Here is a 21,280-nt window from a genome sequence, read left to right as displayed (position 1 = left end):
GCGTAATATAACATCATAGTATATGCATTGTGATGTTATATTTTTATATTTTATGAAATATTGCTAACCAAACCGCGATTCATATTTGTAAAATTCATCAAATTAATTCAAATTCATTAGAAAAATCATTACAATTCAGCTTTTCGCATAGTCTTCGACTGGAACCATGGAGAGCACGTCTTCCCTACATCTATTTATCCAACTTTTCCTGTAACAATTTCGCTCATAGTTCCAACCCGACATTATATTTAGATAGTTTTGCAGATTGAATTGCTGGTAAATAATATCGACTAAATTTCGAGTGATAACATAATTACGTCTGGTTTATAACAATGAAGCTCAAGCCTATTTCCGCGGGAAGGCCGGTGTCGAATTACGCACAGTGGCACGCGACCCTTAATAACGAGAGATTCTGTAGCAATAATCCACCCTTTAAGCTACTTTGGTTTTTTATTATTTACGTTTCAGATTTTGTTTTATATCATTTAACTTTGCAAACCGAACTATTAGGTTACACAACAAGGATTAACAAAATATACCGAGAGATCAATGCGTATATGGAGTACTTCACGTCAATTAAGAGACCGACTAGAAAAAAGTAACATTTTAAGATGATAGTTACCACTGAACAATAATATGAAAAAAATATTGTAAAACTGTCTAATATTGTATTAAGAGTGGTATGGGTTAAACTTATTCTTAATCTTTATATATTGACCCATGTAATACCCAGAAACTCGTAATAAAGTGAGGATTTAAAGAAAAATTAATATTCTAACATGTGTAACTATTTCGGTTTTTTATTGCTTTGTACGAAAATTGGAAGTACTTAATAATAAATATAAAATAGTGGGGTGCATGGCATCGAGCCTTAAGGCAAATTGCTGGAACTTCCCGTACCGTAATTAAAAATCTTGGTACGGAACCCAAAAAAATTTACACATAATGTGTACACATTATTTAAATCTCTATATAATATCTGATAATTTGATGTACATATGTCCAATGAACATTTTGGACCGGCAAAAAACATTTTTTGAGAGTCCATAACCGCTGGACCTGCCTTCCCAAAAATTGAATCAGTTCTTCAACTTATCAATAGAAGTACAATGTTTTTTGAAATATTAAAATCGGACGCTCCGTTCTCTTAAAAACTGAGTAACCGTTTTTCGCACTTTTTGCCCCGTATTTTCGGAATGGTTAGAGCTGCCTTCGCCAAAGCCTAATCAGCACATCTCGTTATCAATACGAATCGAAAGTTTTTTTTAATTATTTAAATCGGTTGATCGGTGTTCCCGAAATCGTCGACGAAAATTTGTATCCGTACATACACATACACACATATACACATCCATATAAAATTTTTCATTTTCAATTTTTTTGCAATTACTATAACTTACCATGCGAGACTTTTATTAAATTTTATAATATATCGGCAAAATATATTTGTATAATTATGGTAATCATCTTTTATTTGCTTACAAATTGTTTACAAGAGATTTACAATTATTTTACTTTTTGAGCAAAAATTTTTAACGATGTAAGAATATTTTCCGATTTACTAAACCAAGCCACGTGATATGATATATTGAATTATTTTGCCACAAACAAATTCTAGCTCTTCTAGCAATGTTGACACATGTTATTTAGGATTCATTTAATGTCCACTTAATTCGTTTAGTGGCAAAGTGTCGCAAATTGATCTTATTATGGCAACAATCGAGCCTTGATTGCATAGATGGGCAACCAGCATGTGATTCGTATGACATTTAAGGGAAACAGAATTTAACTTTTAGAAAAATATTGTCCGAGAAATATTGATTATAGATAGAGTTGGTTTTCTTCTAGGATAATTGTTAAAAAGTCGTTCAAATTTAAAAAAATATATTTTTGATAGTTTTGCTTATAAACACCAGGGCAATCCTATTAAGGTACTCACTCTATTTCTAGAAGCCGCAAAAAGTATAGAAATATAAGAAAATATATGTAATATATTTTATTATTACAAGATATCTTAAGTAGAACTATAGCAAAGCAATAAGAAGATAAAAATTTATTATCACTATTAAATATAATAAATATCTACAAAAAACAGTGATCAAACTAAAACAGGACATAATATATATATATATATATATATATATATATATATATATATATATATATATATATATATGTATATAGTGTGTGATGAATCAATGATCAAACACATTCAATATTTTGATGACAAAAACATGTCCGGTCTAAACAACGACTTGCTAATTCTAAATAACAAAATTCCTCGCAAATTCAGTTGATTTATGTTATTACTGTAAACGACGATTAGTCTCGACTCATTGTTTTGCACAAACAGATCGCAGAATAAAATAATTAAAAAAAGTTTGATCGCAATTTTAGAAGAATCTTTCATTATTTTTGAAAGCAAAAGTGTATTAATCGGTATATTATTAGAGTAATATAGTTTTGTTTCAATAAGTTGGGCAAGTCAAAAACTATTAGAGGTATCGTATAATATAAATTACAATATTTGTGCATGTTACCTTTGAATCACTAAACTTATTTAACTTTTATGTTAGAGTAGATAATTTTGATAGTAGTTGAGATATATAAGTTAGCCCTTCTAGTATAATAAGATAATAAATTAATCTTTAATTTTCCAAACGATTCGGCATAGAATTTTATGTCATCATCAATGACATCAATGTGTATTAGACTTGGTCTCTTGCATCGCATAGGTTAGCACCATATTAGCACTAACATCTATAAACTAATTTGTCGTTAACAAATAATTAATTTATTACACGTAGATTAATAGAATACTGCAGATTAATATATTATTAATAATGTAGATAAAATACAAAATATTAGTGTAAGAGAACTTGTGTTTACGAATAATTCCAAGATTCGAGTCAATATTTATATAAATTCGAATATTATTTTTATTAATTGATAAATACTAAAACAAGAGTGAAATTAATATATGTGCATTGAAACTTCGAAATTGAAAATTGGAAAATCATATCACCTAAGAAATATATTACGGAACAGTAGAAATCTTGACAAACGGCCGTATATTACGACCAAAAGCTTTTTGATTCAATTCCAAGTGAATTGGATCATTTCGTAGCAAAACGAGCTCTTTTCATGAAGATAACTTAAGAGTTTCCCAAAATATGAATCAGAAAAATAAAGAAAATATTTAACTAAAATTATGTTGGATTAAAATATTTATACTAATTTGAAATTGAATAGTTGATCTTTATTGTTACTAAAATAATGATATAGGTAATTTGGGAGCAAAAGCAAAACACTTTAAAAACAGCTGTAAAGAGTTTTTAAAACGGATGTAATGAGTGCCATTATTTATTTGCATCTTATTATTAAATAAGGTCTATTGCAATACCACTAATATTATATACCAAGATTAGCCTTTGATCTAAACCTTTATCTTGCATATCTTCGATGTCTTCCTAAAACTAAACTTTACATAAGGTTTGAGTGTATATTGTTCTTCCAATTAGTCTAGGATTATCTATCATTATGTATAATAATTATATTAATTACGATAATATTTATATTTGAAATTTATTTTATTATTTAGATTGACATTTTTTTAATTAAAAAAATACCGACCATCTTTTTATCTAAAAAAAAAACACTTCTTTTCTATTTTGTTCTCCTATGGCCAAGCTCCCATATAAGAGCATATTTACATACATAATTTTTATTACATACATAGTTTAAATTAAATTGGTTTGCACGTAGATTTTCTTATATTTATACTGGTTTGTCTATGAGTATATTATAGAATATTTTGAATTCATATGTAATTTGGCTATATACCCAGCATAACTAGACTGATAAAAATTGCATATTAAGGAATATTTATTAATTTTCACGAGAAAATAGTACGAAAAAATATTTATTATTACGTTCATCAAAATGCTTATTCAATCGTTCTGAATGATATGAAATGTTTGAGCTTCTCATATAAAAATCAAAGCCATATTCCACTCATTCAAGCGCAAAGTGGAGGATGTAATAAAAACGAAAAGAAAATATTTTTATAGAAAAAAAATATATGAAATCGCCATACGCCTATAGATGTCTGCCATGCCATGGGCGTGAGCTGTTTTTCTTTAAGAGAAAAGGGCCGAATTCGAAGATTTATTAGTAGAAATAATTGTTTAAGAAATAATTGTTATCACTCATATTTATAAATAAATTAATGGATGTTGTATAGAAGCACATAAAAACGTAGCATCCATCATAATAAATTGGGTTAGCTGAAATAATTGAGATCGGAGTAGATTTCTTTAGTTATTCCAAAGATATTTTTATACAACATTTGCAGCTTTATAAACGACAATGTTCCGCCTTTTTCCGGGTAGAGTCATGATGCCATCGAACTGATTGAACTAATTGAAAAACTGCATCAAGTGTTTTTATAGGCTACTTTTAAAATCAGTTGAGACATACTTAATCAACTACATCAAGAAAGTTCTGCAGAGATCGGAATAAGTGTCAGTCAGAAAGTCTGGATTATTCGGTGGATGCATCAAAATTTTTCAACAATGTTTTTGCTACTTTTGGCAGATTATCAAAAAGTATATGATTGCGCATTGTCATAATAAAAGACAATACCTTCAATTCTAGCCGTTTCCTCTTAAATGTCTGGCGTAATCTCTAGTTATTTACAGTAGAGTTTTAAATCCATTGTCTGACCAATTGGAAGTAGCTCACGATTGACAATTTCCTTTTGCGTCTCACCACAAACACAGCATCTCCTTTTTCGATGTCAATTCCGGGTTTGTGAAAACTTTGGTCGCTCATCATCACTTAATCATGATTTTTTTCTCCTGCGATTATATGTGATCTTCAGTTATGAAATGCTTCAGATTTCATTGTATTTCATCAGCATATCGCAGATGTTACTTCGGTCTATTAGGTTTTTTGCGCTCAACTCGGGAAATTGTAAATGGTTTAAAACAGTTTTCTAGTCAATAGTTAGGTCCATACCGTTGTCGACAGTACTGATATATTTAACTTGCCGGACTTTTCCAAAAGCATCAACTTTTTTAATGATTGCACTAGCAAAGCGTGGTCTCATCAAAATTACCAAAACGAAGTAAACCTTTTCCGCAGATTTCCATGAAGTACTATTACCGTATACAGTAAATTTTTTCCCAAGTCTACACAGCATACTTTCCTTCACCACAATAATATTGTAAAATATAGCGCATTTATTCATTATTTTACTCAATTTTCGAGAACAAATAACATTGTCTCATTCCGATTATAAAATACTTGAAGTTCTTGAATTTGAATACTAGCTGTACCCGTTCACGCTTTGCCGTGATTTAGTTTAAACTAAAAAGTAGAACAAAGATGTGTATTTGTTAGATTTAGTTTAACGTTACTACTATCTGCCTACAAATTTACCTATCAATTTGTTGATCAATACACCATTTTACCTGTTAATTAATTTACCTGCTTTCCAATTCACTTGCTTTCCAATTTACCTGTCATCCCGTTATAAATCTACCAATTAACCTGTTCAATAATTTACCTGTTTAACAATTTACCTGTTTAACAATTAGTCTAATAATTTACCAATCAACCTGTTCATCAATCTACCATTTTACCGGCCTACAAATTTACCTGTCATTCCGTGCTTACCATTTAACCTGTCAACCTGTTTATTTGTCTGCATATTCGTCTATCTACCAGTTCTCTCTATCATTTTACATATCCTCCAATTTACCTGTCCACCAGTTTACCTTTATAAATTCTCTAATTCACCTTTATTTATTTACGCATTATAAAAAAATTAAAGCTCAAATTGATTAAACGTTTCAGTTAGAAAACGTTTGTAAAAAAAAATGTGGAAAAGAAAAGGGCTGCTTTTAGGGTTTTCCCGGCAATTATTCGATTTTGGAAAAGAATTGGCCAAATTGGTCCAGGCGTTGTGTTGTTATGCGCTCTCCAACACATTTTGCGATTCATTTTTATATTATAGAAGATTTTAATAATATTAATCATTAATTTGATACCAGTTTTTTTTTAAATAACAATGTTCTTGAAGATTTAACAGATAATAGTAGTACTTTTAAAATTATTTTAATAATAGTAAATTTTAAGAAAATGAACTGAAAAAGTTCAAAATAATAGTGATAATAGGGTAGTTTTGATTGAGATAACTTATTTACCCATTGATAAAAATCTTGAAACAGTAAGTAATAAACTGAGACTTTTGAAAATCTTTTTCAGAAACATGTACAACGCAGAAAATATAAATTCATATATATCTAGTGCAAGGACGAGCAACTACGGGCCAATTTAAATTTTAAAATTTTATGGCGGGCCATACGTAATTTATATATATATATATATATATACTAGCTGACCCGGCAAATGTGTAGCCACAAGGAATATTTCTAGAAAATTATGAGTAGAATAGATAAGTAACTAAATCTGAATGTATAAATATGTGGTATAAAAATGAAAGGGGCAGCTAACAGAAATTACATTGATAATTAGAGTTCGTAGATGCTTAGCGAATCGAGTGAGATTTCAAAAATTTACAGTTTTCTCTCAAAAACTGGAACATTTTTTTGAATAAAATTGAAGCTTTTTCATAAACAAAAGCCTTTATAGCCGTATTTGATAAGATATCTAGACAAATAATTTGTAGTTGAAAAATACTCGGCGGGCCGTGGAAAAAAATCCTGGTTTTAAGTTTTAAGAAAAACGGCGTGAAACTCAATCCTCTAAAAACGACCACCGACAACCATCATTATAAATCCATGTTTATCGTATTTAAACTGCTTTCCCATACCATATTTTAATATTGTTAAAACATATTTTGATTCATTGTCTCGCAATATACAGTATTTCATTATCATTTTTTAACATTTAATCTTCATAACCTAATGAGTACATAATTCCATAAAGCACATAATATAAATGTTATACTGACAAAATTAACTAATAACATCCCTTGCAAAATCTCACACATATATACTTCATAATCACGTACATCACAATTTCTCGGGGTAGGAAAATTCATAAGCTCCTCCCTAAAGTCAACAGCCAATCGGAGATAAAATCATCCCTTACCATGCAACCAATCGCGAAAGAGCAACCCTTATTGAGATTTAGCAAGGATTTTCATGTAGTGGGTGCCGCGCTTAAACGAGCACGAAATGTCAATTGTGATCGGCGAAATCAGTTACTATAAATCTGTTATTATAGACGATTAAATGTTTAATGATGTGAACCAATAATTTTTGTAATAAAGTATTCTAAACTCTAAATTCAGTTTTGGTGGTAATAATAATTAGTGATTGCAGTGGTATTTATTGTGATGTGTTATAAACATTAGACAACGTGAATACTTTTATTTGGTCACATCAGAAACAATAAATCACATCAAAATTACTTTCAAAACAATGTGAACTGATAATTGAGAACTATTAATTATATAACATTAAGTTTGCCTATTTAGATATTATCTATTGTAAAATTTATACAATAAGAACTGTTAATATTTTTTTCTATTTACCTGAACATATTAACTATGATAAGTGTAATCTAAATGAAATATGTGTTTAAAAAATGAACATTGAACGAAAGTGGTAAAATTAAAAAAATGGCAGTTATTAATCAGCACTGATATTTGATGATTTGATATAATAATAATACAATCTGCATTTTATTTCTATTACCTTTTACTTAAAAATCAGATTCTTCCACCATGTCTATGCAATTGACAAATGGTATAGCAAAAACGCCATTCCTAATAGAAGACATATTATTCCGATCTTCCAACGCCGAACAAACCGCCACAGACAAAAAGGCACCTCATGAGGAAAATATTACACAAACGGCGGTTGGCCAACGCCAAATTGGTGGCAATCAAAGAAACGTGATAAATGTAGTGACCAAAAGATTGGACGCCGCCGGAATCAATTCTAATAATGGTTCAAATGGAGGACGGGGTATAAGTCAACAAGTCTTCGCGAATATTAAACATAATACTGGACCTCCACCTCAGGTAGGTTACCTATTACTATTTTTTTACATTAAGATCACTTTATTTAAACTCAAAACATTTCTCAAACTTCGATGAATTTTTAACATTAAACTATTTGTCGTAGGGCCGTAACATTTTAGTATGTTCTATAAGACTATGATATATATTCTTAAGTAAAGTTTCATGAAAATCAGCAATTTTTTTTCTGCAAGAGTTAATTTCGTTTATAAACAGTTGAATTCGGTTCGAACAGCTTTTGATTTTTTAAAATTGATTCAGAATTGAGAGCTAAAACGTGGACAAAAAAATTTTCACTTTCTGCTATTTACAAAGAAATGGCTCAGCACTCGCCGCTCAAAACCGAGAAAATATAATCCACATCGAAATACATAGATTGGCTTTTAAATTTTGAAATCGGTTCAGGCGTTTTTAAGAAAACGTCGATAAAAGGTCAAATTTTGACAAACGCCAAATAAAGGATACTAATTTTCGCAAACTTTGACGAATTTTCACAATTAAACGAATTGTAGGGCCGCAATCTATAAGACTATGCTATCTACCGTCAAAAAACGGTCCAGGTGATCTTTACGGTAAAGATCTTTACCAAAAACTAATCAGGTCGATTAGTAATATTTTTCGAAGGGATTTTTTTCACTTTTCTACTATTTACAAAGAAACGGCTTGACTGATCGTCGCGCAAAATTGATAAACGCCAGTCCTCATCGAGATACACGCACACGCACACACTTTTTCCAAATTTGGTCTCATGCCATTCAGAAGACAAAAATCATTCTATTGAGAAAACATAAAATTAGTAAATCGCATTTTTTTATGAAAACAAACTTCGGGAAGATAAAAATCATTGAATTCAATGTATTCTTTAATTTATACGTCATACTTTATTATCATGTTGGTACATTTGTAATTTTGAATCTAAATATTCTACTTATCGTCCATTATCAACATTTTGTCCGAGCTCAAAGGTTATCACGTTGAAATCATATTTATTAAAATATACTCATGGTTTTACAGTTTTCAAAAACCAGTTTTCAGGAGAAAATCTTGAGATTTTAAAACAGGTTTTTAGTAGAAAATGCCGGGTTTCAATGTATGAATAACGCTTGAAAAATTTAAAATGACAAATGCAACCAAAATATGAATTTTCATTTATTATCTATAAAATCTAACAGTAAATAATTCAAGCCAAAAACTTATAAACACTCGAATTTTCCTATTGAACTATTCGAGCAAATAGGTTTACTATGAAAACTGGAAACCGGCCGAAGCCGAACGAAACCGAACAAAACCGGTACCCGGGAAAAATCCGTTCAAAAGACGGTTCCTAAAATGTCGGTTTTTGTATAAAGTCTAATGAACACTGTAAATCAGAATTTACAGTTTTAATGTAGATTTTTTTGGCAAATGGTTCATATTGGTTCCATTCCCTAATCTACCTAGTAATTGTTAAAAAAAAAAACTACATACAATCACATACAAATACAAATAGTAGGGGCATAAGCCGATTGGGGTATAATAAATAAATAAATAAGCAATAATAGTAATCGTTTCCAAAATAAAAAGATTTGTAAAAAGAAAAAAGATCAAATGAAAACAGAAACATATTGGGAATGAATAGTTCTCACTATTTTTGTTTTAATTCGATTCTGAAGTATTCGTTGTACAGACATTAGCATGATGTATAGATATCAAATAATTAATTTATTAATTATATAATAAATTAAGATTTTGTCAAAAACATAGTTGATGAAACAAATAATTGACTTTAGAGTGAAGTTCTAAAAAGAAATAAGATTTTTCATTGTCCAATAAGAGTATGATTTTTTTCACGGTAGTGATATCGATGAGCCAAGTAAGATTTTACAAGAACATTAATTGTAACTAATGTACACTGCGTAGATATTTCATATGAATGTAAAGATTCTTGCAAGTATCTTTTATTTAGAACTTTAATTTGTCTCTATTTTATTATCTAAATTAGCACTTTTCAAATTAAATTCTAGGTGTACACAACAAATAACGATTCAGCCCTATATTACGCAAGTACGGGACCTTATCAAGGACCACATTATGCCGAAGGATCTTATTTTCAAATGGCCCTAGGAGCTTATTTAAACAATTCTTCAAATGGCCATCCTGCAGGAGTCTCACCTTACAAAAGCGTCGACCCTTATTTTATAACACAAGGTAATAGCCCAAATTGTATTCAAAATGTAAAAAAAAATAAAAAAAGCTAAATAGTAAAATTATGTAACTAAAAATTGCATTGATAAAGAAATTGTCGGTAAAGACGGGTTGAAGAATTTGGCCACTTTTCAAATCAATTACTTTGTACTGTGTAAATAAAACAACAAATCATAAATACTTGACTAAGCCACCTAGTATTGCATCAATGTACGAACAATCATCTTTCAGTCCTTTATTACTATTATTAAAAAAAATATATTCTCTTATAGAAAGAATACTTTAAAATATTAAAAATCGACTATTAAAGCAAAGCTTGTAACTATGAATTGGTATTTATCACTATTCAAAATTGAAAAATAACTAAGATGATCTGTACTAATAACAAATTAATACGAAAGACTGACAATTTACATTCAAACGTCATTATATAAAATTATCAATAGTACCATGACTTGATGCTGATGATCTGTTTTGTGTTTAACTGCAAAACCTTAATTCAAATTTCTCCAAATTTTTCAAATAATGTGCTACTAATTCAGCACTAGATATTTTTTTAAATATTGATGTTCTTTGTGTCTTTAAGGATTTTTATAAATAGTTTAAAAAAGATAGTTCAGTTTAGACAAGAAATTATGTTGTAGACCGAATTGTTTTGATCGTGATAAATTATTATTTACATTTCCTAATCAAATTTTTTGTTGCTATTGCTATTCATAAATAACTATTTTCGATATTTTTGGTATTAGCAGGGCTAAGTTTTCCAGGAGGTCCACTTTTTGGAGGAACCGCGCATGAATTAGCATTAGGAATGGGAGCACTGAGACATTGTAGGCGAAGAAAAGCGAGAACAGTTTTCTCAGATCCCCAATTAACAGGTAGTTACAATTTATAAATTGAACAAAAAAAAAACTAGAACAATAATTGATTAACTTATTTTGTTTTGTAGGATTAGAAAAACGTTTCGAAGCCCAACGATATCTCTCAACTCCGGAAAGAGTTGAATTAGCAGGGGCTTTAGGTCTATCAGAAACTCAAGTAAAGACGTGGTTTCAAAATAGAAGAATGAAACATAAAAAACAACTCCGGAGAAGAGCCACAGTCGGTAATGAAACATCTGCCAATGCCTCTAATCATGGAACCAGCACAGGTAATTTTCAAAACAAATTGCATATTAACACTTTTTGGACGCATGTCATAGTAACAAAAAACCATGCCGATTATAAAAGAAGTAATCCAAAAAAAACATCGACCTCATATAACAAAATGCTGAACGAAAAATTTATGAAACCGGCACCTAATAATGCTCTAATATAATAGAAAAATTAATAATAATACAATAGAAAAATTAACGGCAAGAGTCGTCCAACAAATTATTTTTGCAGTGCATGGTTGCACTAGAAAGTCTGGACTGCACATTGGAGTCTTTGAAAAATTCCACATATTGCACAACTATAAAATCTAATAATTACAAACAAAATAGAAAACATTCTAAGAACGTATCATAAGAATTAACGAATCTCACTTAAGGGGGTATTCTAGTGTAGAGCGATGAATTTTAGGCCATTTTTAAAATGTCGTAAAAGAAAGCAATGCATAACATTATTAAAATACAAAACAAAAATAAAAAAGTTGAAAATTGTAAAAACTGGCAGCTGATAAAGTGGGTGGTCTCAAAAAATTGGCACCTCAGTCTTGACATGATTTCAGCCCTCCTAGCCATCAGAAATGCAAAAAATAAACAGATTAATAATCTACAATGATGTCGCAATCGGCCGAACTAGCGATGAGTAAATTTTTTTTTACAAATTGGCAACTGTGACTCTCTGAATATTTCAAGTGAATCGGTCGATTAAAACTCGAGAAATCATGTCAACAGTACTGAAAAAGTATGTTCTGAGAAAAACGCATTTAAAGTTTTGCGTGAAGACAAACCAGTATGGAGACCTATATCTCCGAAATGCCTATAGTCCGAAAATAATTCAAATTTTCAAAAACCTTCTCGTACCCATATTTTTAGGTATGTAAAAACTTTGAAAATATGAAATAAAAAAATCGATTTTTTCGAATTTCTACACTAGAATACCCCCTTAATCTTAATAATCCTGTAAGTTATGTATCACTGCTTTTAACAGGAATTCAATTCAAATTTAATACGTCCGAAAAAGGTTAATGCATACTAATGAAATATATTAATTTATTTAAGTTACCTCTACGTAAAATTTGTGATTGCTTTAAAAAAATGAACTTATTGATTTAGTAAAATTTTGTTCTATACTCGTTTTGATTCCTAATTCTTATGGAAAACTACTCAAAGATTTAAAATCTTAACAGCATGCATATAGTATTTAAAAATAAGCTAACCTGTTGCTGCTATCAGTTTGTTGTCTGAAATAAAAAAAATCATTAAATATATAAAAACTGACGAAATATATTTTATGAATTAAATAGTTGAAAATAAAAAATATCATTTACCTAGCAGTTTGCAGAAGGCCGATAACCAGGATCTGAACAGATTTTTTTTAACTATCAACAGTTAATAGTTGTTAATCACTACACTAAAACTGAACAACAAACAACACACTACTTATTTTAAAATAATTACTAATACATTTTAAAATTGAAACACTAAAATCGAAACCAATTCTTTTAAAACCAACCCGGCGCGCCCGAATGTTATCTGAAATAAAACAAAAACAAATAAATTATGAATACTTATCTATAATAAATTATAATTATGTTACGTTATATGTACATAAAACATTTTTTATAATAATTAAGATGTTAAAATGAAAATTGAAGATACTATCTATAAATTCCAAACATTTTAGCACAGGATCTTTCATAGTAATTTAAACGGGAGGAAAACAAATTAATTTGTGTAATATTAACAAAGGCGCAGTTTCAACTAATTCTTGTAATTAATAACCAAGATGTTATATTAGATACCTTGTTCTGCTGTTCATTCGAATATGATTCTAATTAATTAGTTTTGCTTCAATTTAAAAAAAAACACTAAATATGCCATGAGATAGCTTGTCGAAACGAATAATTTGGTTCATATTATAATTGTATACATTCATACAAACATATATATATATATATATATATATATATATATATATATATTAAATATATATTAAATATATATTAATAAATATTAAATATGAACAAAGCAACACTCAGATTTTTAACACAAATTTATTTAATAATTACGAACGTTTCGAGACCATGGTGTGCCTCATCTTTAGTGTAATTTCAAAAAACAATTACTCATATACTATACATTCTTTATTCTCATATATATATATATATATATATATATATATATATATATATTATATATATATATATATATATGTGTGTGTGTGTATAACTGAATGGGATAATATTGAATCAAAATAGCAATAAACACAAATGAATTAGAATTAACAAATACTTAGTAGTGTTTGTTACTTAAGGTCTAGAATCTATTCTAGTCTAAAAGTTTCAAAAAACGTGAGCAAGATGAGTTTTTGCGTTTTTTTTTTTGCAAGATGAGTTTTTGCGTTTTGACGAGTGGTGCGTTTTTTTATAAACTGTCTTTTTCGATATGATACTTAATATTTTTACTTCCACTGGACTTATTTACATGAAATTTTCACAGAGTCTTCTATCTTCTTTATAGTCTTTTCTTCAGTATAAAGTTTATACTATAAACTACGCCCATCCTCAAATCCCGAATTTTAATATTTTTTTTAAAAATCGACAATACCATAAAAAGTAATTTTTCAGACAGTCCATATTTTGTGAAAAAAAGATTTTGCATTAGTAAAAACTTGCATTTAGTTTATTCGAAGGCGATATTTTTCTAGGTTAATAATATATATATTTCTTCAGATTATTTGGAGGGCTAAAATCATGCGCAGGGACAGGTGCCAATTTTTTGAGTTTATCCATTTCATTTAGATTTGAAACAATGGCTATTTTTAAGTTCCCGTAGGGTATGTTATTGTAATCGTCCAAAAATCGAAATTGAAAATTTTTGTATGTTTTGAAAGTTTCTGAATATTTTGGCATACCTCAGAAAAAATGTATGTGTGTGTGTGAGTGTTTTGTATATCCGATTTGAATGGTTCAAAAAACATTCGATTCCTATTGATAGGAAGATGTGTTGATTAGTTTTTGGCAAATCAGATCTAGCAGTTACGGAGATAAAGAGCAAAGAGTGCAGAAAATAGGTATCGAGTTTTTGAGAGAAAGGAGCATCCGATTTGAATGATCTGAAAAACATTCAATTATTAATGATTGGGAGAAGTGGTTATTAGTTTTTGGCAGAGGCAGGCCCAGGCATTTCGAAGATACAGAGCTAAATGTGCAAAAAATGGCAGTTTTTGAAGGAACTAAGCGTCCGATTTAAAAGATTCAAAAAGCTTTCTGCTTGTTTTAACGAAATAATTGATTTTGGAAAAAAAATCGTTTCAAATTTTTTTTTCCAATTTTTTTTCAAAAATTTTTTTTTTGTATATCGAAAATAATTCAGATTTTATTTTTAATTCTTACTAAAGTTCTAATATACTTTAAATAAATAATTTCAACTTTGCAATTCAGTTTATATAACTCTTATAAATATTAGACAATGCTGCAATATTTATAATAATCTATTTGAAAACATTCAATATTCCTCGGACATTTCGTTACGGTACAGGAAGTTTGAGCAATTTGCCTTAAGACACGATGCCATATACCCCACTAGTTTTTTTTTATTCTCAAAACAATTAGAAATTTTCAAAAATATACTATAAATAATGTTCGCCTTTTTACGCCCTCTCAAAATTCGCATAAAGTTCATGCCTTTAGATCAGAATGCCGCCATTTAGTGAGTACACATGATCAAGAGATTGTTCGGTCATATTTATAACGTAACAACTTATAAATCATTTTCATATTTTGATACTAACCAACAAGTTATCAATGATGACTCTCCGCGAATTCCAGGACACTGCGGATTAAAACTCATTCCATAAAATGGTAAAAACATTTAAAATACTTAAAAGCATATAATTATTACTTATGGCGTATAGAATATTATTTATCACGTGGTCGACATGTCACTAGCTGCAGACATCCGTACAGCTCGAAGGTTACGGGAGAAAGAACTGTAGGTACACGACAAAGGATGATTCGGCTGGATTCGGCAATGTAAACAAAGATAGATGAATTGCCGAAATAATAGATGTGATATCAGAAATGCATGCAATTTGGTTCGTCCAACAGGATATGTCGCTGTTACAGGTGAATTGTTGAGCGCACTTTTCGATTGTACAAATCAAGACATCTTTGTATATAAACTTGGGTATATTTGTAATAATATACTTCAACATAAAGAGATTGGAACAACTACTAGAGTTGACAACTGTAGAACCGACTAGTATTAAGTCAAATCAACACAACAGTTTTTTGTTTTTTTTTTATTGGCCTCTGATAACATTTAGCCACATACATAATATACAATACATAGGTAGCATATATATTATATTAATCACTTACATCTTAATTTTACTATCATTAACAAACCTAAGTATATAAGGATAACAATTCAAATTTTGCAATAGTGATGTCAAATTGAAGGGTTTGCTCAGTGTTTTCATAGAGTGCAGTTCCTCTAACAACTTAGTCCTGCTTGCCTCAAATATACTACATTCTAGTATGATGCAACACAACAGTTCAATAATAAAATGAATCAATGCAAAAAATAAACTAGTGGTGCATAGCATCGCGCCTTAAGGCAAATTGCTGGAACTTCCCGTACTAAAAAATAATTTTTTTAGAACAGATTCAATTTTTTTTAGAACTCTGAAAAAAAATCGAATTTTGGGGTTTTTAATTTTTTTTTAAAAAAATGACCTCTTTGAGAAATTTCATATTTTTCATACTTTGATATATTTTGAAAATTTTGAATTTTTTTTCATAGCAAACGCGTTGCGTTAGCTGCGTAGACACGAAATATCGAAGCGCGTGGGCACCGCATGGCTGTATAACTGATAAACATTGGTACGGGACCCATAGAAATGTTAACAAAATTTGTTTTTATTTTTAAAATATCTATTAAATTTGTGATAATTTGTTGTTCATATGTCTAATAATCATTTGTATTCGCCAAATGGCATTTTTTTCACTTTTTTATTGGATCTCCGAAACCGCTAGACTTGTTTTCCCAAAAACTTCCACAGTTCTTCATTTCGTCAATACAAATAAAATGTTTTTTGAATCATTCGAATCGGACTCGGTTCTCTCAAAAATTGAATTACTGTTCTTGGCACTTTTTGCTCCGTATCTTTGGTACGGCTGAACCTGCCCTTGCCGAAAACTAATCAGCACGTCTCCTTATCAATAGAAATCAAATGTTTTTTTGAATCATTCAAATTGGTTGATCCGTGTTCCCGAAATCGTCGACGAAAAATTATATCCGCACATACATCACACACGCCTACACACACATACATCCATTTTTCTAAGGTCTGCCAAAATGTTCAAAAACCTTCGAAACGTAAAGATATATAAACATTTTCATTTTGGGTTTTTTTGTGATTTCTATAACTTATCCTATGAGAAGGTAAATATTTAAAATCATATACTATATAATTCATTATTATCAAAAGTCTTCAAATGCGATTACACAACATATATCATTCAGAAAATTTTCTAAATAGTATATAACTATTTATAATATATATTGATTCAGCCTATCGGCCTCGAAATACAGCAAGACCTTAAGCCACAATAATACCTTAAATTATCCAAATAGTATATATAATATAAAAGTATATATAGTGATAATACAAAAGTTAAAAATATTGTATATAATTTTCAAAGATTGTTTATTTTCATGAAATTTAATTTATGAGATTATCCTAATTATCATCACAAATTAGAAAATCTTTTCCATTTACTCGTTACTTCGCTGCTCCTTACACCAGAATTAGGAATACTTAAAAAGTTGTATCATATTAATTTGATCCAATAGTTTTATTCAATAGAAATTACTAACTGGACTAACCACTATCTATAATTATATTTAGAAAATAACTTACAGAATGTAATTATTGCTCAGATTGTAAATTCATAAAAGAATTTAAAAAAGTGAGATTATACTCAACAGAAGCGTACTTAACTTTGCCTTGGGGGGGTTTGTTATAAAAATTTGTTTGGGCGCTCTTGAATTTAATTAAATATACAATTATACTCCTTGCCTTTTTTCGGAAAACTCATTTATTGATGACTTTAGATTATACTTCTATGAATAATTTGGGAGGTATTTATTAAATTTTACATATGCGTGTTGTTTCTCAATTATATTGTTATAAACACATTTCTGGTACAAATTTCTTACCAGCGATCAATAGAATATTTAACCAATCAAAGATAATCAATAACAGTTAAATTACAACAAAAAAATCACAGCTTTTGCACAAATGCACTAAAGTCACAAAAATAAATGATGCATCTAATCTAAGTACTTTAATTATTATAAGTAAAGCGAATATTAATAATATATTAAGTGTGTAAATAGGATCGCACTACGCTCTAATTCATAACTTATTTCAGAAAGTTATAACGTTTCCAGATCGTGATTTGTCTCATCATCAATGTATATTACCATAAATACGTGGAATTATAATCTTCCCCAGCAAAATATAATTTTCCGTCGCATCTCGTAGCTCCTTCAAAGTAATCAAACCGCTAAAGTTCGTGGTCTTCGGTTCAACTTTAATTTAATTGCATGATTTCGTCAAGGAAACTTAGGAAGTAACATGTTCTAAGAAAATTGAACCACATTTTCCCTTCGTCGCTTCTTGTTTAAACTTAAGAGAATACTCCATTAGTTCTATTAACAAGTTAATTTCATCCTCTCTTGGAAACTTAATTGGTTTAGTCTTACAAAACGTTACATTTACAATATGCACTATCGCAATCTTTAAACCTGCACAAATAGAAGTTGAAATGTTATTATAAAAGTTAGTTTAATTCAACAATCATTATATTGAATAGAGGAGAAAAATTATTTCATTACCAATAATTCTTTTGTCTAGTCCCAAACAGCATCATCATGTGCTACAATTTATTATATAAAAAAAATCAACGCTATAGATTATTAATTGACAATTTTGGATTCTTTGATTCTTCATCATTTTATCATAATTAATATTTATTTGATTAATTACTTTTGATAAGTATTTCTTATTGGGCACTAATAACATGTCTAGGAGTGTAATCAAAGATTAAAGTGACATTGATTTTATTATTTTTGGCTTTTGAGACCAATTTAAATTAAAGAACAATAATATAAAATAAGATAATTAACCTTAATTTCCCAATAAAAGTACGAACAATATCATCATACTGGTTTGATAAGCTATGCTGCATTTTTTAATTTCCCGTAGGGTAGTTATAGTAATGGGCCGAAAATCGAAAACGAAAATTTTTGCATTTCTCGACGTTTTGAAGGTTTCTGAACATTTTGGCATACCTCAAAAAAAATGGATTGTGTGTGTGTGTGTGTGTTTTGTATGTCTGCATTTATTCGTCCAGGTTTTCGAGTGCACGGATTAACCGATTTGAATAGTTCAAAAAACATTCGATTCCTGTTGATAGGAAGATGTGCTGATTAGTATTTGGCAAAGGCAGGTCCAGCCATTACGAAGATACAGGGCAAAGAATGCAGAAAATACAAATCGAGTTTTTGAGAGAACGGAGTATCCGATTTGAATAGTCTAAAAAATATTTAATTTGTACCGATTAGGAGAAGAGGTGATTAGTTTTTGGCAAAGGCAGGTCCAGACATTTCAAAAATACCGAGCTAAATGTGCAAAAATTTCAGTTTTTGAGAGAACTAAGCGTCCGATTTGAATGATTCAAAGAACTTTCTGCTTGTTTCAACAAAATAATTGTTTTTGGAAAAAAAATTTGTTTGTTTCGATTTTTTTTCAATTTTTTTTTTATTTGTATATCGAGAATAATTCAGATTTCATTTTTAATTCTGACTAAAGTTCTAATATACGTTGCACAAATAATTTCAACTTTGCAATTCAGTTTATATAATTCTTATAAATATTAGACAATGTTACAATATTTATAATAATCTATTTGAAAACATTTAATATTTCTCGAACATTTCGTTACGGTACGGGAAGTTCCAGCAATTTGCCTTAAGGCACGATGCCAAACACCACTAGTTTGTTATATTCCTGCAGTCAGAACTTCTGCTTATTACTATGAACGACGTTATTACTAGGCAATTCATTAATTATCCTTACAATCTGGCATATAATTTAGTTGTAATACTTAACGCTATAAGAAGCTAACTTCACGGTCGCTTTTTTAATTGGAATATTGCAGCAAAGCCACGAAGAGTCATTTTTGCTTGAAAGCATATGGCATATGGGTATCTATATTTCCAAGTGAAAACCGATTTCGCTGCTGCTTGACATCCGGCTATTTAAGCGGATCACGAACTTGGATCCTATGTTAAAAATCCCACAGTTCTACTTACTAATTCATGGAGGAGCTCATCTTCTGCAATCTAAACTAACTAAATAACAAATGATAAGAATTATTTATTTACAGTATTTTTTACTTTCAGGTTCCGAGCCTGTAGACTTCAGCGGCCGCCAATTGTCCGTGGACTCCGCCTCCCAACTTCGGCAACTTGCAGACGGTTCACCAACAACAAACCGTTGCAACTCCGACATCTCGGACAACTCCGAAGACGACAGCGATGTTGACATAATTGGTGACCCTTCTACCAACCATCATCGACATGTTGATATGTCGACAGTTGTCCGAGATCATCATACAGATTACAGACATTCGCAAAAATAATAGGTGTTTGATGAAAGTTATGAGTTAATAATAAGAAGACTCCTATATATTGAGCAATAGCAAATTTTATCAATGAGATCCTTACTAGAATCTCAATAGCAAATTTCTGCTATTGAGATTCTAGTAAGAATCTCATAGCAAAAATTTGACAAAATAAGACAAACGCAGTATTGGTTTGTTTACAAGTTCTCGCAATCAGGTTTGCACACATTAATATTCAAGCTGGGCTTGGAAGTAATATGGACGACTTTGATCTCTAAAATGAGAAATAATAAATAAAAATTCGTAATATGTGAAAGTAAATGTACGAGTAAAACAAACCAATTCACATAGATTAATATATTATATGTATATTCTAAGAATGCAAAAACGAGCTATTGCAAAGCTTTATGTTAATTTTATATTATACAGATGTTTCTGTGAATTCCAGAACAAAAATGTGATCAAATAAAAATATTCATTGAATGAGGTATTTAGAAAACCAAAAAACAACACAGCAATTCTGTTTCCTTTTCCTAATTTGGTAATTGATTTTTACCATGCTAAATTTCTATTAGTTTCGGAGGTCAACCAGTTCATTTGAGTTTTTAAAATAGGCAACTTATAAAAAATATTAAGAAAAAGCTGCTGAAACTTGTTATTAATACAATTAAAGCAATCAATATAATAAACTTCTAGCGACATGAGCAACCATGATCTACTAAATAGAAATAAATGTGACCGTTGGGAGATATTTGGAACAGATTTGTTCATAAAATTTATATAAATAAGCAATCCAGAACGCATACAAATCTTAATAGAACTATTGCTTATTCCTTAATATACAAAATTAGATGTACGAGTATTTATAAAATTTACCTTAGCCATTTAAGCCAAAATGACAATATGGATGTTAGATATATTTGAATGTGTATACTTCTTGTGGTTATAAAAATTTTATCTAAATATTAATTCTAATTAAATACCTAAAATTTAAATGGTTCTGTTATTTTGTTACTTGCTTAAATGCAAGCTCGTGTAGGAATTATCTAGTATTAATCGATTAGGATAGAATCATACTTAATTATTGAGTAAATTTGTTTAAGTATTTTTTTATTCTTTCATCTGTTACATATGTAATAAAAAAAAAATGGTTCAAACAAATCCTGGTCATATATGCATTTTTAAATTCTTAGAAAAGCA

The 21,280-nt window shown here is 29.5% G+C and overlaps 1 protein-coding gene across 1 annotated transcript; it reads left to right on the top strand.

Moving 5' to 3' along the window:
- Positions 1 to 7,756: 7,756 nt before the first annotated feature.
- On the top strand, positions 7,757 to 20,098 carry LOC113371038 (brain-specific homeobox protein-like). The gene is made up of 5 exons (XM_026611687.1): positions 7,757 to 8,056; positions 10,057 to 10,240; positions 10,990 to 11,115; positions 11,187 to 11,387; positions 19,860 to 20,098. The coding sequence occupies exons 1-5, from the start codon at positions 7,757 to 7,759 to the stop codon at positions 20,096 to 20,098; spliced, it is 1,050 nt and encodes a 349-aa protein (XP_026467472.1).
- Positions 20,099 to 21,280: the final 1,182 nt, after the last annotated feature.

Source organism: Ctenocephalides felis, unplaced genomic scaffold, assembly GCF_003426905.1.
Source record: "Ctenocephalides felis isolate EL2017-DRISC unplaced genomic scaffold, ASM342690v1 CF-g0.4_SCAFFOLD_01492, whole genome shotgun sequence".
NCBI classification, from domain to species: domain Eukaryota; kingdom Metazoa; phylum Arthropoda; class Insecta; order Siphonaptera; family Pulicidae; genus Ctenocephalides; species Ctenocephalides felis.
The sequence above is the reverse complement of the archived record's forward strand: the minus strand, read 5'-3'. Positions and strand labels throughout refer to the sequence as shown.

What these genes read in the sequence shown, in the direction of transcription:
- LOC113371038 (XM_026611687.1), top strand. Translation starts at nt 7,757, where the DNA reads ATGTCTATGCAATTGACAAATGGTATAGCAAAAACGCCATTCCTAATA. An exon ending in CCCTTATTTTATAACACAAG is followed by an intron (nt 10,241 to 10,989) that starts GTAATAGCCCAA and finishes TGGTATTAGCAG; the next exon opens with GGCTAAGTTTTCCAGGAGGT. An exon ending in CTCAGATCCCCAATTAACAG is followed by an intron (nt 11,116 to 11,186) that starts GTAGTTACAATT and finishes TTTGTTTTGTAG; the next exon opens with GATTAGAAAAACGTTTCGAA.